Genomic DNA, 20,140 nt, shown 5'->3' with positions numbered 1-20,140 from the left:
TTTTTTTCTTTTTCCTTTTAAGACAAACTTGCTATCACCTGTACGCGTAGACCCCATAATGCGTTCTCATATAGGCCGTGCATTACAAGCGGATGAAATGTTACAGAATGTGACGCACTGTGTTATGTSTYTCTCTCTCTCTCTCCCCCCTCTTTTAAAGAGCTTATTTTCTCAGCCAGAAAGATTGTATTTWTAGGATGCAGAGTCATATAAAGCTTAGTAAAGTAAGCAGTGTTTGCTTGTTGTTTAAAAAGCTGTGGGTTTGGGGTTTCTGTTTGTTTTTTGGAGGGGAAATGGGGACAAAGTTGTGTACAGCTGGAAACCAGGGCCCTCCTGACAGTTATGCATATAAGCTGCTCTTTCTTTCTCTCTCTCCCTCCCTYCCTCCCCCAATACTTTTTATAGCAAAAATATGTCTGTGATTCCATAAGAACGGCCTCTGCCCATCGAAACAGAAAGAATCCTCGGTATTTTTGGTGAACTTTGCAGCGAGCGGCAGCTCCCCTGGCGCCCCGCGCGCGATGAGCGGCCACGCAGCCCCGTGCCCTCTCGGGCCGGTGGGCTCGCGGCGGCTGCAGGCTGCGCCCACCCGGGYGGGGGTCACCCGGCCGCCTGCTCCTCGGCACCCGGCTCGGCGCTAAGGCAGCACCGTCCCGGGCTCCCACTGCAAAGGCAACCGTGTTTAGGACTGGTTATCTGGTGGTAGGAAATAAAACGCCACAAAGAGATACAGTGTTGTGCCYCTGGTCCAGACCGAAGGCTGCAGGGGAAAAAAATCACCGTTTCCTGCGGCGCTACGCAGCAGTTTAAGGAAATCTCCTGTAAATGAAACTGGCTGGTTTTCCTTTCCCTTCTCTCCAAACTCGTCCACCTACGTACAGTGGTAATCTATGGTACAGTGATGTTGGGAATTTTGGGTAATAAAGATCAATTTAACTCACTTCCCCCAACCCCCAATTAGGCTATAATTGTTTTTGCATACAAAGAAAGGAAGTCAATTTTTGTATTCGCTTGTCTGAGCTCCTTTCTCTTCTCACTTATGTGGATAACATGTGATTTTTCCCTTCCCCTCCAAAATCYGTTTCTTCTCTCTTGAGAGAAGAGGGGAATAAAGCCCCGGTTAACTTGTGTCACATCAGCTTCATCTGAAACTTTGCAAAAACGTCATTCTCTCTTTCTATTACTTTCGCCTTCAGCAAAGCYACCAAAGTTGCTCCTGCTAGTGTGTCTGCTGCTGTCGGCTTGGACAAGGAAGACGCAGCCCAGTAGCGCGAGAGAGACTTGGAAAGTCTCAGATGTAGAAATTCAGAACTGATTGCTACCACAAGAAGGTCRCGTTCATGACTGAGTCCTGTAGTATAAGCCCAGATCAGTGAACTAGTACATGGCTGGGTTTTCTCTCCACTTCCTTTCTGTGTGGGGGAGTGCTTTCGAATTTAATTCTTCCTCTAGGCTCTCTTTAATGGTATTTTATTCCCTGCAAAAAGAATGCCTTTGATAATAGTATTTTAAATGTACTTTTGTATTTCTGTGGCGTGCTTTCTCACACTCCGTGCTTTCCAGCTTCCGTGATAAACCGTGGTCTTTTCTGTGTTTCCATTGACTTAGAATGATAGAGCTATCCTGTGGCACAAAACTTTTCTATGGTTACAGTATGTTAAATAACTAAGTTTGCAATATTCTGATTGCCTGTAATTGCACTGCAACCACAGTTGTTTAAATGCTAAATTCTGAGGTACTTTCATCAGAGGGGGTGCAGGTCTTGGAGCTGGTTGTTCACCACCAGGTGAATTAAATCTCTCTTCAGTAYGTGGCTTGGAAAGGTGCTTTATGCTGCAGATCTCCTGCTACCAATAAATCAGTAGTTAGCAGGAGGAGTGTTACTAAGAGTGGTATTTCAAAGCTTCCGTGAGCTGATGCTTATTTTCTTTGCTAATGGTAATTCTAGTCCAGGTCTTCATGTAATGCAAATCAGATTACTGAAATCCAGTGTATGGTGATCTGGGGCAGCCGGTCAAGATGTACTCAAGGATCTAATCTTAACTCTGAGTTTAGTTTAAAATCATATTATTGTTCTTCTCCCTGTAAATGCTGCATTCTCATTTTTCTCTTAGATTAATAGTCAAGCTAAACAGATTCTTATCTAGGTAACTCTGACAAAAGCAGTATTATGAGTGGCTGAACTACCTAGGTAATTAAACAGCTCTGCAAAGTCAACCAATTATTATTAACTACTGCTTATCTTTTTTTGCAGACCTAACAATACAATGTCAACTGGACGGGTACGAACAAAAAAAAAGGCATGTTCTTCAGACCAGTCTCCAGACAACCTACCTTTGAGGAGTTCTGGAAGACAGGTATTTATAATAAGTTAAAAATAGAGTTCTGTACTTTTGTATTTTTTGTTAACTTTTAAAAAAGAGAGAGCTTCAATGTTGAGCTTTTGGCTCATAGAGTAGTTATGCAAAGAGGGGAATAATTAGTTAATTCTTTGAATAAGTATCTTATTTATGAACAATATTTTGAAAAGACAAGTATTTAGTGTAACCTATACTGGATGTATTCCAAATATGATCTTGGATCTCTAGCCAAAAAAGGCCACTGGTCTATCTAGACAGAGGCTGAAAACAATGTAATACAGAGTACCCAGAGTAGAAGAGGTTTTCTTTTTCTAAAGGGGAGAGAGAGAGAATAAGTGCATGGAGCTTGACTCATTCACATGTGAYGTAGTTTAAAATACGATTTAAACTAGAAGCTTTACTTAGTCTAATTGATGCTACTAAAGAAATTATAAGGCAAGACATTTTTAGCTTTAAATGATATTTCCTTTTTTTGGGGGGTGGGGGTAAAAACTGACCTACCTTGATAGTTGTTTCATGCTGCAGCTATTTCACAATGGATTGGAAGGGTTTAATTTGTATCATTTTAACTACTTGAAGCTGTGCCACCAACTACAGAACATTTTGAAAGCTACAGTGTAGCAAATGCATTTGTGGCCAGATTTCAGYTATTCTTTATTAGGTAAAGAAGAAGGCAGCTGAAGCAGCAGATGATGATGACGAAGCATCRGAAAAGAAGTATAGGAAGTGTGAAAAAGCTGGATGCACTGCAACATGTCCTGTTTGCTTTGCCAGTGCAGCTGAAAGGTTTGCTTCTTTTTATTTGCACACCTGTATTTTTCATGGACTTTCCTAAACTTACATTTGAGGTTTAGAATTTTTAATAGAAAGTTTTATCAGAATATAAGTGTGCAGGGAGAACTGAAAGGTATTAAATGTCTCTTCGCAGGCTTAAGATGCCAGGAAAGTGGTGCAAATTATTCCTTTTGCTTGTAATTTCTTTATKTGAAGGTTGCTATTTGTGATATAGAATTTCTTTAGGATAAGCTTATTTAGGTTATTTATGCCGTCTTTTGGCACACACCTTACTTCTGTGTAACCTGAGAGCATTTTTGTGAAAACAGAGGAAGCTAAACTTGCTGTTAACATGGAAAATGAAACCATTATTTACTGCAGAAATTCTTTGTTGAAATGCTTTGCAATCCTAGGTGAGAATCTGAGCTTGAAATTTTAGGTCTTGGAAGACAATGGTATTTAACTGACCACTTTGTCTCAAATAGCTCATAACTTTGTGCACCTTATTCAGGTACTTTGGCATTTGGAACCTGGAGATACTGAATGCCTGATGGTAGGGAGAGGATCTATCCACAACAAACAGCGTGTTTGACCTCATTATGCAGTAGGCAGACTGCATTTATAYGGCGTTGTTCCCTCCCTCGTCACTTAAGACAAACTTCTCCTTTCTTTTTTCTTATTTTGCAATTATAAGACAATGAAATGGAGCACTAGATTATTTTATATGTGAATTGTTCTTTGGCATCAGGATTTCATTGCACTAGTGATATTGTCATAGGAAGGCAACTGTTCTGGCTATCAGAAGAGACTTGTGGTAAATGAGCACCTGATAAACTGGTGTCAGTAATGTTACTTTTTTTTTTTTTTTTCTTTATTTTTTGAACTTTAGAAAATGATGGACATTGCGTATTCATCTTTTCAAATTCTTGTTTTAATATTATGATTTTCTTAAAAATACATACTTTTGATATTATTTGAGATGAGATCCTTTCATGGCTAGCTGCTTCAGCTAGCAGCTTAGGTCACTGCTTTTTACCACTCACACATTTATCTCTGGAGAAACATTTCATTGAGTTTAATAAGAGTTTTCTCTGAATGAAGAATGCTGGACTGATTGCTTTGTCTGATGAGTATAATCATTGCAAATGTATATTTCTTTCTGAGGGGAATAAATGTGCAACTATTTACTCAGGACTTTGTCTCATTGGGTTAAAGTTGCTACCAGTTTAGTCATGTGAAAAAATAGACAACATCTGTTTTGTGTTCAGATTTGCGATTATAGTTCTGTCAGTTATCCTGGGGAATAGGTGTTGTAATGATTTATGAATTGATTGGTCAGAGACAGGAAAAAGACTCATTTAAATGATCTCTCCCACCCTACTCTAGTACTGGAAACAAAATGGAAGAAATTAAGGAGAACTATAAGTTCCTATAGAGAAAAACTTTGCATTCCTGTACATCTGGAAAATGCTTAGTGTGTCAGAGCATGTAAGAGCAGCACATTTCACATTCAGGAACTGCCCACTTAAAGGGCGATAAAGATGGGCTCAGCTGACTGTTACGGGACTCCAGACGAGCTACGTAACGGCACGTCGTGTGCATTTTGTCTCCTCTGTATCTGGCGTTGCTCCGTTTGGAAACTGGAAATCTTTGAGACCACTGAAACGATCCTCTCGTTCATTGTTATTTGTATGACTAGTGCCTTGTGCGAGGCAAGCTTCATGAATATAATGTAAGGCCCTGTCCTGTCCTTTGCATTTTCTTCACATTTTAGAAGGTACTATTGTCAACAGGAAGGTTTTTGAAATGTATCATAATGCTATTTCTATGTCTCTTGCATTACAGATGTGCTAAAAATGGGTATACATCTAGATGGTATCATCTTTCCTGTGGGGAACACTTCTGCAATGAATGTTTTGACCACTATTACCGAAGGTAGATTTGCTTGTGCCTTTTCAGTGCTTATTAAAAATTTGRCAGATGTCACAGCCATTGAAATGTATACATATAATTTATATATACATGCACACACATGCAAGCACAAAGGATTGTCTTCTGGCTTGTTTTATTTGAAATGGGGCTTAGATGCTGCTGGGAAAACTGCAGGTGTTGTATGGACTAGCAATCAGTTTATACATGGTAGCACAAACAAAACAGTTGCTTTTAAGCAGGCTCTTCTGTCTGTCTGGTTATTCTAAAGCTTTCCTCTTCTTTAAAGCAATATCATAAAATTTTAATTAACAAGAATAATTTAAATAAATCTATTTCCTTCATGCAGCATTTTCACTTTACAATAGGAGTTCAGGAGAGCTTGCATCTTTATATAAACAAATCAGTGAGCAGATGACTAATTTTTTGTGATTAACTCTTGCAGTTCAGTGACTGTGAAGACACTGGTCAGGCTCACAGAGTGCTCTAGGCTCCAAAGTGCTTTCCATGTGAGTGGGAGTTGAGTCCAGCTCTGTTAAGATTATTTTAGGTGCTCATGTGCACAGCCTGGACCTTAGATACTCAAATGTGGTGCTCGTTATCAAGAGGCCGTAGTGGCCAGGATGCTCTCTATCACTATCACTAAGATGATGATAAAGTCATAAGAGACTGTCTCCGCCCCCTTTTTTTTTAATTAGGAAAAATATAGGACTTATTTTCAGTCTCATTTCTCTGTCCTTATATAAAATGTTCAATTTTAGAATAACAGCTGTTGCTTAAAATGAACTAGATCATTCAGTTTTCTAACTGCTTGCTGTTCTCTTTTTCTCTGTCATCTTAGCCATAAAGATGGTTATGAGAAATATACTGCCTGGAAAAGGATTTGGACGAGTAATGGTAAAAGTGAGCCCAGTCCAAAAGCCTTCATGGCTGATCAACAGCTTCCTTACTGGGTAAGACAGAGAGTGATTTGTGGGTTAGGGTGTATTTCAGTGCAATGGTAGTTTGAGAGAGAATACAGTTTTGTTTTGGTATTTAAATTACCTTATTCTGTTCCATCCTTTCCATCTTTTTCTTGCTCTGAAAGGTTTTACTCTTTCTGTAATACTGTAATTAGGTAGCAGGTCAGCTGAATTTTCGCAGGGGTGTTCTGGCATTAGAGCACGGGGGAAAGGCTCAAGATAATAATTCTGGTCAGCTTCTCTGTTGCTGGAGATCTTCTCCGAATCCCAAAGAGAGGACAACCTTCTCTTGTTTCTCAGTGAAGCAGCAGCTCAGATGTGCAGCATTCAGATAGAGTAAGGCGTGGTGGGGAAAAGGGAGCATGCCTAAAGGAAAGTGTGAGTGCATTAAGATACCCCAAAAATAGATTTTGTATTTCCAGGGTAAAGGGAGTAGAAGAAAAGGAAAGACTGGAATGGCAGGAAATATACTTTTAGTGGTGAACAATGCCATTTTGAAATAATGCTTGCAAAGCCCATTAAAGACAGTAGTTATCGAGTGTAGAATTAATTTTGGAGTTAGGTTCTGAGGTGAAATTTACTCTTATTGGAGATTGGCACAAAATTTACAAACACCATATGCCTTGCTCGTGACATGTGGATTACATAGGAATTGATTTACAATTGTATTTAACATGTATTTGATGCTTCCCTTACATTTAGCTTCTTTTTTATTGGTTAGCATGCTTCATTAACCTTATCTATGATCAGACCGTGACAAGCAAAAACAAGTTTGTTTTTTAACTTGTAGGTACAGTGCACAAAGCCAGAATGTGGTAAATGGCGTCAGCTGACAAAGGAAATCCAGCTGACACCACAAATAGCAAAAACGTACAGATGTGGTATGAAGCTGAACAGTTCTACTAAGGTAACCCAGACCTTTTTGCTCATATTGAAACTAACTGCAAGTTGATTTTCTTGTCTGCAGACATTGATTTCTTTTTGTTTTGCTTCTTAATATTTTTATTGTCAAAACAATTTCTGATGGCCTGGAGAACTGCATGGTTAGAGTCCTACAAGCTGTTTGGACTCTTTGTTTCTGAGTGAAAATGTCAAAACAGAAGTATCCTGAATACTGTTTGTCTGCACAGTCAGTTGTAAAATCATTAATTTTGAAACTGTTGAAAGATACCAGTATGTACAAAATAAACCTACACTAAAATGTTTTATTTTGCTCAGCATAGTTTATTATTGAGGAAAACATTTTAAAAGTTCTATAAGCTTTTATTAATTTTTAACAAGTTTGTCTTGGGGCTTAAAATGAATGTTTTTGGCTTTGGCAAGAAGATAACTCCTAAAATTTCAGAGAGTCCTTATACTGCCATAGAATCTATATAATAAGAAACATGAGATGAAAATGCTACCCATATGAAAAGTGGAAGGGTTAAACATTTCACCTTGAAATTCTGTGATAAAGATTCTCCTAAAAAAAAAAATCTCATTTATTTTTAGTCAAGGCTGGAAGAATCTTTCTGGAAAATGTGGCATCTTTCCAGAATTTCTCTATAAAATTCCGCTCCTTTTTTTTTTTTTTTTTTTTTTTTTTCTTTCAGTGTTTCACTACATCACTTGGAACAGGATGTGTATTTAATGTCTGATGAGTAGATAGATCAGTAGAGACTGTTTAATAAATGAGAAACATTTGCTGGAGTGTTTTGGCTTTATTGTATGCTGTGTTTTTAACTATGCGTTTCTCCTTTTATTATTTGTTTTTACTTAGAGTAATCATCTGTGCTACACAAAGCTAACAATAACAYATTTTCTGTTTGCATAGAAAAAATATTTTTTTAATTATTTTTTTTTCTATAGCTTAAGAATAGTACTGACATAATTCACTTTTTCAGACTGAGGGCTCGGACCAGTGTTCTATGCCCGAGGACTTGGTGAGTAGTAGTTGTTCCTCCTCGTTTGTCCTAGAGTATAAAAGCAACCTTAAAGCGTGGCATGTGTCTTTCCTTTTCTTAGTCCTTTGACTAATTTTGGTGATATTTAGGCATTTTGCTCAGGAAGCTGTCAGACCCTATTTGCAACAGAGCCTAGGGCTGCCTTCTACTTTCTGTTCTTTTTCCTCTCTTTGCTTCCTATAAAAAATAGTTTTCTGGGGGTTCTTGGTGTCTTTCTGTGATTCAAGGCTTACTCCTAATTCTATGCTTTTCAGCAGGCAAGACGGTATTCAATTGTCAACTGTCAAATAAAAATCCATTCCCCAAATTTCCAGGTCTTTCAGGTGGTTTCTATCCTAGTTAAAGTTAGTCATCTCTTTCTGAAGCTGCGCAAGAACATCAGAGCATGTTTTCTCTCTCTTCTCYGTTGTAACACAAAACTATACTTGCTATACTTTGGTGTTGCAATGGTTTTATAACAATGAAACCCTGCATTTCAGATTTTGTCTGATCAATAAGCCAGTGCTGGCAAGTGTACCTGAAGTACCTCTATTCCAGGAAACATGTTCAAGTGAATTATTGTTGACTCTTGTGGAAGCTTTGTGTTTTAGTTTCCTTAATGCATTTTTGATTTGTAAATCAAGGCTGAATCATTAGTGTTTGCTAGGGCTTTAGAAGGTTTTTGATGGGGATAGTGGAATCTAAGCAAAATTCATCAGTTAGTTTGGACTTTTCTAAGTTCAGATTTCTGGATGCATAAACAACTCTGTAAACACTTTATCAAGGGCCTCATAAGGCATTTCTTGTTATGGCATATCTTGTCTGTTTGCTTTCCACAAGGGTGTGGAGTTTATGAAATTTCAGCTCCATTTCTGAGGAGCAGGTTAATGTTACAATTTTCTGTGTCAGGCTGAGGAAGGGGAAAGAGGGAGAGAAAATGTCTTTATGACTTGCAGTTCTGAGACTGGTACTTCTAGTGCTTTTTGGTCTGAGTTTTGGAGGGAGGGGGGAATTGGTTCATTTTCCAACGTTTTCCAAGTACTGACATGTTCTCTTCTCCCCTCTTTCCTTTACTTCTCCGCTTGGCCAGAGAGTGGCTGAAGTTTCAGACCATTGGTGGTACTCCATGCTCATACTCCCTCCTTTGCTGAAAGACAGTGTGGCAGCTCCCTTTCTAGCTGCATATTATCCAGACTGCGTGGGCATGAGTCCATCCTGTACCAGCACTAATCGATTACCTGGTGAATCCAACATTGTGAAGTTAGAGCACTTAAAGAGCGTGCCTAATTTGACTGGTAAGGGCCATCTGCAGGGCTCTGTTGCTTAAATAGGTGTGGTAAATTTTGTCTTGTAGCTGAGTTTCTAAGGCACACCATGCTCCTGACTCAGAAACACTGGTTCTTTTATCAACACTAATACACACTCTGTGTGACTTCTGCATTATAATTTACTTGCCTGTAAACTAAATGTAATACATGTCTCATGGAATTTCCTTTAGGTGTAACCACAGACTGCAAAGGCTTTTTGATTTCCACCTCTCATTTGTTGATAGAAATGGAAAATTAATATTTGGGTACTTAAAAGTTGTTTGCATTCTTAAGGAAATGAAGATTTATTAAAAAATTATGATTTTGCTAGTTTTGATATTGTGGATCTTAGGGGCTTTGGAGAGAGGACTAGTCCCTAAGGCACTCAGATTCTCTTTAGTTTAACTCTTTGCTAATGACAGCTTTAATATTGATAGCCTGGGAGTGCAAATCTTCCACTGATCTGCAGAACAGGCCAGGTAGGAAAAACAGTAATTTGAGATTTCTGTGCTCATGCTCATTGATATACTTCAATTCTAGCTCACAGAGAGTGCTTTGAGGAAAGTTTAGTTTCCATATCCTAGCAGGTTTTGTTCTCCTTAGGTGCTGACAAGAAATCTGCTTATCTATTCAATAGATAGCTGTCTGCTTAACAAACAGGAAGAAAACTAGCTGCATTGCACAGAGCTATTGCTACCAGTATTGCATACGGAAGATGATTACTTTTAGTTTCTAGCCACTCTGGGCAGTGTTGGGAGTTGAAGATGAAAGGGATTCAGAGGACTGCATGAGCCTGTACCGTCTGCAACAGCAGTGGTAGTCCTCAGATTTGAGTTTGGCTGTTGTCCCTTGTTAGACTTGCCAGGGTACCTGAGGGGACATACTGTTTTTCTTACAAAAGGTAAGCTCTGATAGGGCCAGGACACATCAGGTAGAAGGATAATAATTAGTACTGCACAGCCTAGAGGGTAGAAGGGGGAGAATAATACAAATGAAATGAAATCATTGTAAAGGTGGCTAGAGAGTCTAATACTTCATTGCTTGTTTATCTACGTGAGGTCAATGGGCCATCTTAGAGGGACATGGAAGAAACAACAGAGCATGACTAATTCTCCCTGTGTCTTTATTCAGTTGCAGGAATGAACAAATACTTCCAGCCCTTTTACCAGCCCAATGAATGTGGTAAAGCACTTTGTGTGAGGCCAGATGTCATGGAACTGGATGAGCTCTATGAGTTCCCAGAATATTCACGAGACCCTACCATGTATTTGGCTTTGAGAAACTTGATTTTGGCTCTGTGGTACACAAACTGCAAGGTAAGAGATGTTAATTGTTTTGTTCACAAATATTAGGGACTTTTTGGGGCGGGGAGCTTTTCTGGGGAAGGGGGCAAAGGAAGTGGACTTTATTCTCAGTTATCTCCTTATACCGCACAAAAATTGCTACCATCCTTTTGCAAATCCACTCTGAGAATAATAATAAAAAAACTTTACATTTGTTTAATACCAGGGAGATTCTCTTGTAGTACAATGCAAAAGTTTTAAAATTATTAAAGCTTTACTACATCTTCCCACCTGTTAAAGTGATGTTTGAACATTTCTAATTAATGTTAGTGGGTGCTTTAGTTTTTTTTTTTTTGTTGTTGTTTGTTTTTCATGTGAATGTTGGATAGCGAATGATTGTTTCTGGTAGCTCTATGACATTGCCTTCAATAGAATTGCTTCTATTTGTAGTTAATATACGTGAAAGCAAGAGCCTGCTGAAACTTCACACATGCAAGCTTGCAGATACAAATGTCTGTATTAATGTGTAAAGGTTTTGGATATTTGACCTATTTTTATTTCAATTTTGCAGAAGTACCACCTGTGAACATCACTAGCAGTTAGATTCATTTTTGTAATGAATTCATTTTAATTTGATGAATTTCAATAGCATTGCTGTAGTAATACAGCATCCCATGGAGTTTGCAGGAGTATTTTGTATACTAGTGTTTTTTTGCTGTGGTAATCTAGCTTTTTGTATATAGGAAAGCTGGAAGAGAGAAACTATTCACCATACTCTGTAAAGATGGATGGCAAAAAAAACTTTCAAAAGCCTAACTTTTAAAATGTTTTCAGAAACTTTTATGATTCATAATCAACCTTTAACATTTGACTTACTGTTTAAATATATTGTACACATATGAAAATATTAGACTACCAACACTTTCCTGTTTTGTTTCCCTTCTGCAGGAGGCTCTTACTCCTCAAAAATGTATTCATCATATCATTGTTCGGGGGCTTGTGCGTATTCGCTGTGTACAGGAAATGGAGAGGATACTTTATTTTATGACAAGGAAAGGGCTAATTAATACAGGGATTTTATCGGTCAGTCCTGACCAGTATCTCCTTCCTAAAGAATACCATAATGTAAGTAGTTGTAATAATCCCTATGTTATTAGTGCTATAAAACAAAATGGCACATATCATTTTTTGGTTGTGGATTTTTTGCTCATCATCTGTCATTCAAACCATGTCAGAATTGCATCTAAAAGCAGACATATTATGTGTTTTTTACACAGTTCTCATCTATCTTTAATGATTATTGAAACTTTAGACAATGGACTCTTGCTCGCAACATATTTGTTCCCTCTGAAATCTGTGGAAACCAATCCCTGTACTTCCCATAAGCTCTTCAGACAGATGAAACTGCATGAAAAAAATGCAGTACGTTAGTGTCTTCTCATGGCTTAACACTGTAATACACTTGTGCTTCAATAGGTGAGGAAACTCCTATTCCATACTGGTTTGCAAGAACAGTGATTAAAGGGTACATATTTATGACTAGCAATTTGTATGACCTCTCACAGGAAGTTATCAAATGAATATGTTCTGGTAATGGAAAATCTAGAAATAGTAAGTTGATTTATATACGGAAAGTGTATTTGTATGTGTGTTTAATTTATAAACTGTTTCTTAATGGTCAACTACATTTGTAACTGAAGTCATTACAAGGTAAGTGCTATGCTCTAGATTGTGTTACTTGTTTGATAACCTCTTTTAGATAGAATGAGTAGAGACATCTGTTTTTAAAGCGCTTAAATGTAACTATTCTCAAAGCTACAACTATCCTCTTCATTACTTTAGAGGACGAGAGAGACTAAGCTTTTGAAACTTGTGGATATTTTAACTTCAGCAAGAAAAATATGTGGAATGATCTTTTTTTTTCTTTTAGCACAAACTTTTAATTTAAATAAATAAATATTTATTTATTTATTTATTATTAGAAATCTGTCATTATTGTTGGAGCTGGGGCAGCAGGATTAGCAGCAGCCCGACAACTGCACAACTTTGGAATTAAGGTAAGATACTTTAGAATGCATAATTAAAAAAAAAGAAAACTGACTCCTACTTTGAAAGAGTTCTTCATCAAAATGAAGAAAAAAACAATCCTGTTATGAGTATCTGTGTGTACAGCATCCTAATTAATTTCTAAATTCTGGGGTTTTATTGAGTAAATCCACTGTTTAAATACAACTAAACACTGGCTTTAAGTTCAACAAAGCAAGCAATGAATATGTTATGTAGACTTCTGTTGGAGGTAGCAGAGACACGGATATTCACATCCAAATTACGGGACTCTAGACTAGGATGGCTATTTAAATAAGAGGAAATTATCTTTGCTTTCCACACTTTAAGAAACAGATTATATAATAAATAAATAAAGACATGCATATCTAAAATTGAACACATTTCCCTTCCACTTCCTATTTGTCATTGCCAATTTGACCCCACAATATTTACATTTTGACATAATTATAGCCACTGGAGTATTATGAAAATCTATGGGACTCCTTACACATGTAAATATTTGTGGGGCTGGTGATTAAGGAAATGCTTTTTTTTTTTTTTTTGTACATCATGTCCTGTTGGAAGCTCTTCTGAAGTAAAATATGTAAATATCAACTGGTAGAATATTTTTTATACATTAAATTTACAGCTAATTTATTATACACTTTTTAATCATTGCTTTCTGCTGTTTTGGGAGATTGAACATCTTTCTCTAAAAAGATAATATGATTACTCTTACTTGTTTTTATTAAGTCAGACAAAAAGTCCATCCAGTCCAGTATCCTGTGTCTGACTACAGCCAGAAGTAGATGATGAAGGAGGTATGCAAGAATGGTGGAAATGTATGAGAAAGGGGTATTTTTGGAATATCCCAGGAGTAAACTCCTCCAAAAGGTTCACTGACTTCCTCAGATGGAAGTTGCACTTGGATCATTGTGCTTAATAGCCTGTAGCATGCCTTAATCTCCAGTTTTGAGATTTCATAAATGATGTGTCTTTAGCTTTTTAAAAAATCAGGGTTGCTCTTTAAGTTATATTATTTGCGTAAGTCTCAAAGGTAATCGCTAAAAGACAATTTAAATTCAGAAATGAAAGGGAGGAACTACATTCACAAACCAAAAATAAAACGTTAAGATTGTTAGCATTGATGGATTACTTGATTTTTTTTTTTTCTTAATTTTTTCCCCTTCACTCTGGAGTTGATATATGTTTAGAATAATCAAATTTTACAATTAACTGAGCTGTGTTTGTGTCCTAGGTCATTGTCCTGGAAGCTAAAGACAGAATTGGTGGCCGAGTGTGGGATGATAAGACATTCAAAGGAGTCACTGTTGGAAGAGGTGCACAAATCGTCAATGGATGTGTCAACAACCCAATGGCACTAATGTGTGAGCAAGTGGGTTCCCTGCCGTGGTCATGCATTATTATTGGTGAAAAAGTTGTCATTAAAAGCCAGGCTCGGGTGGGTGGATAAGGGTGGGAGTCCTTATTTACAACATGATTAAAACCCAGTTGTAAGTAAACGTCATGTTGTTATCATATCTTTGGTAACAGCTGTGAACAGAGAAGGGCTGTAGAATGGTTTCAGGGACATTTTGTAAAGCAAAATAATGCAACTCCAACTTCAGAACCAGAAGAAACCATGTTTTTGCCCTTTTCTGGAGACAGTGATGTAACAGGTCCTTGGCAGCCTGAGGATTCTAGTGTAGGCAGATCCTTGGAGTTGAAAATGGCTATACTGTGGGAGGCTATTGTTATGCTGTCTTAATACATAGTTCTATAATGGACTTGCCTTTTCTGGCCTCTATTTTTAGTTTAGCTCTACATAAATTACAGTTAAAATATAGCTACTACCATTGCAAAATGCAATGCATTAGACTTTTGGGCAGGAAGCTGAATTTCTCCAAGTGAAACTTGAGTAAGGAGTTTGCTCGGAGAGGTATGTAGTGTTAACTGTTTAGCGCTCTATAGTGTCATGAAGAATAAAAATGTTGTTTTTTTTTTTTAAATCATGTTTTAGTTATGAGGTGAGGAGCAATGACTTCTGAATACACATTGGGAGCCCATCCCTATGTGGTCATTGATGTCATCTTTCATTCAAAGTACAGCTGTATCTTGAGAAGAGATCTGCAGTGGTGAGCAGCAGCCTAGAGATATGTGAGGATATGAGAAAAACATTGGAGTATGCTCTAAGTAACAAGGCACTAGGAAGAAGTTAGTGCTACATTTTTGCTATTTTCTCCAGACTGACTCTGTAGAATATTTAAAAGCTTTTATTCTTATTTAGTTTTTTGTGCATTTCATATGAGTTGAACAAGCAGAGCAAGATACTAGGTTTAGTTCCAAATCATTTCTTTGCTTGCTTAAGGAAATTGGCAATAACTGACAATTTCTGAATTGCAGGGAACTGTTTGGGCATCAGTCATCAGAAAGTTGTACAAAATAACTGATATTAATGACAACTAGAAAATATGGGTGAGGTGTAAATGAAGATTATATTGATTTGTCACATTTGATTACCAGACCCAACATCTATGTACTAGTCCCTGGCTCAATAGGAAAGTTGGAGATGAGGTTTCAGGAAATCCTCAATATAGGAAAGGATAGAAGAGTGGAGAAAACAGAATTTGTGGAGAACTGAGAGACAGAAGGGAAAGGGACTTTGGTACTCCAGTTTTTAAGAGGATGAAAATCAGTTAATTCGACATTATTTAAAGTCTTGGATGTTTTTAAGTGATGTTGCTTAAATCTGAGGGATTCACCTGACTTTAAATAACTGAAAAACTTCTAGTTTTTCCATGCTTAAAAAGGAATCAAATATCTTTCTCTTAAGCTTGGCATTAAAATGCACAAATTAGGGGAGAGATGTGACTTGATCCAGGAAGGTGGAAGGATAACAGATCCCACTATTGATAAACGCATGGACTTTCATTTCAATGCCATCCTGGACGTTGTCTCTGAGTGGAGAAAAGATAAAACCCAACATCATGACGTCCCTCTTGGTGGTAAGCAAGATATATTTTTAACAGTGAACAGGTGGCTGTGTTCATAATCATTGGAATTGAGTTTTATGTTAACTTGCCTTTTACCTCATATGATTTCAGCAGTATATGGTGCTATATGTGGCTTAAATCCAACAGTGAAAACCTGGCTGTATTAATGACAAAGGGAGCTTGGTCGTCATATACACCTGGACCAAAATGTCACATGTAACTTTTAAGGAAGTCTAATTTGAAGGCTTTTATGAAAATGTCTTACTTCTGATGTAGTATCTTGTTTTCATAATTCAGCTTTTTTCAGTATAAACAGTGACAATAGCAGATCAAAAGACTTGCTTCTAAATCGATGAAGCATGCCACAGCTGGCCATAACTCTGTTCTTTTTGACTAATCTGTCTAAGCTTGATCAAAGCCTTCTGCTGGCAAAAGTGGTCTCCTCCATCACACTTAAAGCATGCCAGTATATTCTACAGGAAAATATAATCTTGCTCAGAAATGATTACCTCCCAAATCTTTTTCAGCACATGTATTAAGAAGACTAATTTAGTAAATCCTTATGTTCATCAGTGAACTTTGGATCTAATTTCTCAGCTCTTTCAGTTTTGTAAAAATTAAACAGGATTTATTTATAATGATTCTCTGTTATTTTGAGAAGGATGTTTTCACTGAAATATCATCAACTGTATATATTGATGGAAAGTAAACAATTATTTTATCTCCTGCCTCATAGTTGGCTATCCCAACTATGCTGTTTTCCTCTTTTTTTTTATATAAATCATTTTTTACCATTTTTTTTCCTGAAGGTACGTGTTTCCTTTCTGAAGAAAAGGATTTTTCTAAGGAAACCTATGTTTAAACAAGGAAGTTGAGTTTTATCACCAGAGAAATCTTGTAGTTTTTCTATGAGAAGAAAAAGATCTTAGTGCTTAGATATTGGTAATAAGCTTGAAAATCTTATGATCCACAGAAGAGCATTGTGATGGGATAGGAATTGTGATGAATCTCACTACATTCTTATTTTAAACATGTTCTTGTACAGAGAAAATACAAGAGATCTATAAAGCCTTTATTCAGGAGTCTGGTATCCAGTTCAGTGAGCTGGAAGAAAAAGTACTACAGTTCCATCTCAGTAATTTGGAGTATGCCTGTGGCACCAATCTCTCTCAGGTGAGTTTTATGACACCTATGCTGTGAAATGGTGGAGCTTCATAGAAAAAAGGGTTGGAAGTGACCTTGAGAAGTCATATGATCTATCCCATGGCCCCAAGGGAAAATAAGTGATCTCTAAACTGTTCCTGTATCCCTGACCTTTTCTTCAAAAACAACCAGTGACATGGATTCCAACACCTCCTTAGGCAACCTAGTGGGATTTCTTGACATGTTTCCACTGAGATCCTTTTTTAACTAAAAAGTTGAGAGTAGCTGGTGCAGTGGAAAAGGGCATTCTGCAGATTCTGGGCGGTAGGATTCACAGGAGAATTGATCTTCCTCAGATATTGTGTGTGACTTCTGCTTCTCAGTCCTGTGTTTAAAAACTGAGGTATTTCTCTACCTTGCTAGGTATCTTGAGAATAAATGCATTTAACTTCTGAAGTGTTCCAACAGCATGACGGTGGGCCCCAGTTCACTACTTCTAGGTATTCTGTTGACTATGTAATACTTGGCTTTCCTCATGACTTCACTTTTAATTTTGATTCCAGGCAGGTTCAGGAAATATCAAAGTTTGTTGTTTGCAGTGTGTTATTCACTCAATCCTGTTGCTTGGGTTAAAGATGCCTAGGGACAAATATATTGCAGTAGTGAAATGATTGATATGTGCAGATGCACAAATATGATCTGAACTGAGAAGCATATAAGAACGTAACAAAAATCTGTAGACAGGGCTGTATCAGCTCAGTCAAATATTCTGATTTGTTAAGCTTTTGCACCTCATGTATACCCAAGGGGTAATAAGAAGGATTTTAAAATCTATCTTTACCTTCAACTTAAAAATTAAAACTATAGGGTAAATGCATCTGCAGTGATAGAAATTAGCATTTGAATAGCAGTCTGAGATCTTTTGACTGCCAAGATGTGATTGCTTTGTGCAAATACCACTGTTGTACTAACTGAGTTTTGTGGTGGGCTGGGGGATGTAGGTCAATCAAACGTGTCCTGGAAGAACCTACAAAATGCCAGAAAAAATTGATCAATTTTTGTATCACCTCTTTGCCTTAATTTTGGGAAATAAAATATTTCAGTTTTTATTTGCTATCTTAAGGCTGTAAAATCTGATTTCTTTGCTACAGATAGAAAATGGAAATAAATATACTGCAAAACCACCTGTTTCCCCACCCCCTCCTATTTGCCTTATCTTTTTGTTCCAAGCAGAACTATAAATTATCTGCTGGTGACGAACTTATATTGTGACATTTCTTAATCCAGCAATTTACATGGTGTATAATGTAGGCCATTAGGTAAATTAGCCATTTATTTCGTTGGTGTTGCCATATCTTCTGGTTATATTTTTTTCCAGTTGTGAGGGCAAATAGGGTGGCTTCTTTTAAAGTGCGGGACTTTTGCGAAGTGCCCACGTTACCTCAGCAGTAGAGACAGCTCGTTATGTTCTGTCCGCAGGTATCTGCACGTTCATGGGACCACAATGAATTTTTTGCTCAGTTTGCTGGAGATCACACTCTTCTAACTGTGGGATATTCTACTGTGCTTGATACGTTGGCAGAAGGGCTGGACATCCGGCTGAATTTTCCAGTAAGTAAGTCTGGAAAATGTTGATGTAGCACCTGACTTGGTTTTCCTTGAAGCATCAAATCATATCCTTTGTATTATTATTATTATTTTTAACCTGGAAAATAGGGTCCTGTGAATATTCCAACTTGTCTTTAGGAAAAGAGAAAGACAATGTCAGTATTTTTTGTTTTAAATCTCTGACTGATCAGAAATCAAAGAATTGTCATTGCCATTATCATTGAGTGATACTATTTGTATTAAATCTGATACTGAAAACAAGGCTGTATTTCTGCATCCTAGGAATACAGTCTAAAGTTGGATTAGTATTTGTATTTGATGAACACTGTTCACGGGTAAATACTATTAAAAAAACTATTCTGTAACTAAATTAAATTTTAAAGAATTCCATTATTTTCCTTCTTTTTTGTTGGCTGTTTGTTATCTCTAGTAATGAATATTATACTATTCCTGGAAATCCTGCTTGAGGACTTTGAGAACCGATACATTACATTATGATGAGCTGATACGTTAGAATCATGACTTTTTTTTTTTAACAGCTTCCATAAAGGCTTATTTTCTTCTTTTTTTCCCTTTCTTTTAATATTTCTCTGAAAATTTGTATTCTTCAATATCTAGTTTGCAGACTGGTGCTAAATTACATACAGATTTTGTTTTATAATCTTTTTGCATTTACCTTTCAATAGGTACACAGTATAGATTATTCTGGAGAAGAAGTACAGGTTACTACTGCAGAAGGAACAGTGTGGACAGCCCAAAAGGTACTCATGATGCTTCAAATATGTGGATTTTTACACGGAACACAAGAACAGTATTGATCATATAATATGTCCTTTATTTTTCCCCTCTCATAAGACTAGTCCAATTTTCTTCCCCCCTAAAATGAAAAATCATATATTCTAATGGTCCATATTTGGATGACCTAGTGACTACTTTTTACAGAATATGTGAATTTTAATTACTTGTTGACTTTAAGAACTCAGTAGCTTCTCCAGGCATCCAGAAAAGGGAGGAGGGGAGCAGCAAATGGATTTCTATCTGGTCCCTGAAGTGACAGTTACAGTTTTTGGTTATATTCCCTACTCAGCTTTACCTTGTATGACATGTGAATTTGTGCTGTTAAATTGTTCCCTTTGGAATGTTGGACTTGACACCTCATTTTTCTTCGTTTACCTTATTTCCTGATTTCCTTGCTGCTTAAATTAGCTTTTAGGCTATTTTTTAAATGATGCGTAAGCTTGATCAAGATTGGATTGATATCAGCAATGCTATTAAACAGATTTTAGAGGAAGGGGTTTGAGCAGAGGGAAAAAAAAATCAATGACTATCTTTTCTCGCTTCAAAGACTGATTTGTTAAATTTTAGTCACTGACTATCAAATTAAAGGAGATCTTAAAATTAGTAGCATGTTTAGCCACTCTGTTGGAAACAATTCAACAGATTACAGCTTAGAAACCAGTGACCCGAGACCCTTGTTCTCACTTAAATGTAATTAATATATGTACTTTTCATTAATATGCAGTAAAATCAGACACTAATCTTGAGTTGCCTTGTGAGCACTAGGCTGTCATCCTACAAGAATAATCCAAGATATTTAAGAGGATGCTATTAGGCTTAATTGTTGTGTTTAGCTTTTGCTACTGTTGTGACTGTAATTATTTTTCTTCAGGTATTAGTCACTGTACCGCTGGCCCTTCTTCAGAAAAATGCCATTCAGTTTAATCCTCCACTGTCAGAAAAAAAAATTAAAGCCATTAATAGTTTGGGAGCAGGAGTCATTGAGAAGGTATGTAATTTAAAATTACGTTTCAGT

The 20,140-nt window shown here is 37.0% G+C and overlaps 1 protein-coding gene across 2 annotated transcripts in view; it reads left to right on the top strand.

The window, feature by feature from the left end:
* The window catches only part of KDM1B (lysine demethylase 1B), a 29,150-nt gene that overhangs the window by 707 nt on the left and 8,303 nt on the right, over positions 1-20,140 (top strand). Inside the window, exons 2-17 of one of the 2 annotated variants that reach the window (XM_085310041.1) lie at positions 2,255-2,357; positions 3,022-3,146; positions 4,980-5,069; positions 5,905-6,016; positions 6,816-6,932; positions 7,909-7,947; positions 9,038-9,242; positions 10,386-10,570; positions 11,486-11,662; positions 12,520-12,594; positions 13,842-13,979; positions 15,417-15,588; positions 16,622-16,749; positions 18,199-18,330; positions 19,014-19,088; positions 19,997-20,113. In XM_085310041.1, the coding sequence (XP_085166167.1) occupies positions 2,268-2,357; positions 3,022-3,146; positions 4,980-5,069; positions 5,905-6,016; positions 6,816-6,932; positions 7,909-7,947; positions 9,038-9,242; positions 10,386-10,570; positions 11,486-11,662; positions 12,520-12,594; positions 13,842-13,979; positions 15,417-15,588; positions 16,622-16,749; positions 18,199-18,330; positions 19,014-19,088; positions 19,997-20,113 (1,977 nt within the window). In that variant the 5' untranslated portion in view covers positions 2,255-2,267. Of the gene's footprint in view, positions 1-2,254; positions 2,358-3,021; positions 3,147-4,979; positions 5,070-5,904; positions 6,017-6,815; positions 6,933-7,908; positions 7,948-9,037; positions 9,243-10,385; positions 10,571-11,485; positions 11,663-12,519; positions 12,595-13,841; positions 13,980-15,416; positions 15,589-16,621; positions 16,750-18,198; positions 18,331-19,013; positions 19,089-19,996; positions 20,114-20,140 lie in introns of those variants that run through there. The other variant, XM_085310040.1, reaches the window with a different exon arrangement.

This window comes from Rhea americana, unplaced genomic scaffold (genome assembly GCF_003343005.1).
Source record: "Rhea americana isolate MKP2758 unplaced genomic scaffold, rheAme1 scaffold_31, whole genome shotgun sequence".
Taxonomy (NCBI): domain Eukaryota; kingdom Metazoa; phylum Chordata; class Aves; order Rheiformes; family Rheidae; genus Rhea; species Rhea americana.
Note: the sequence above shows the minus strand (reverse complement) of the source record. Positions and strands in the feature narration are given on the sequence as shown.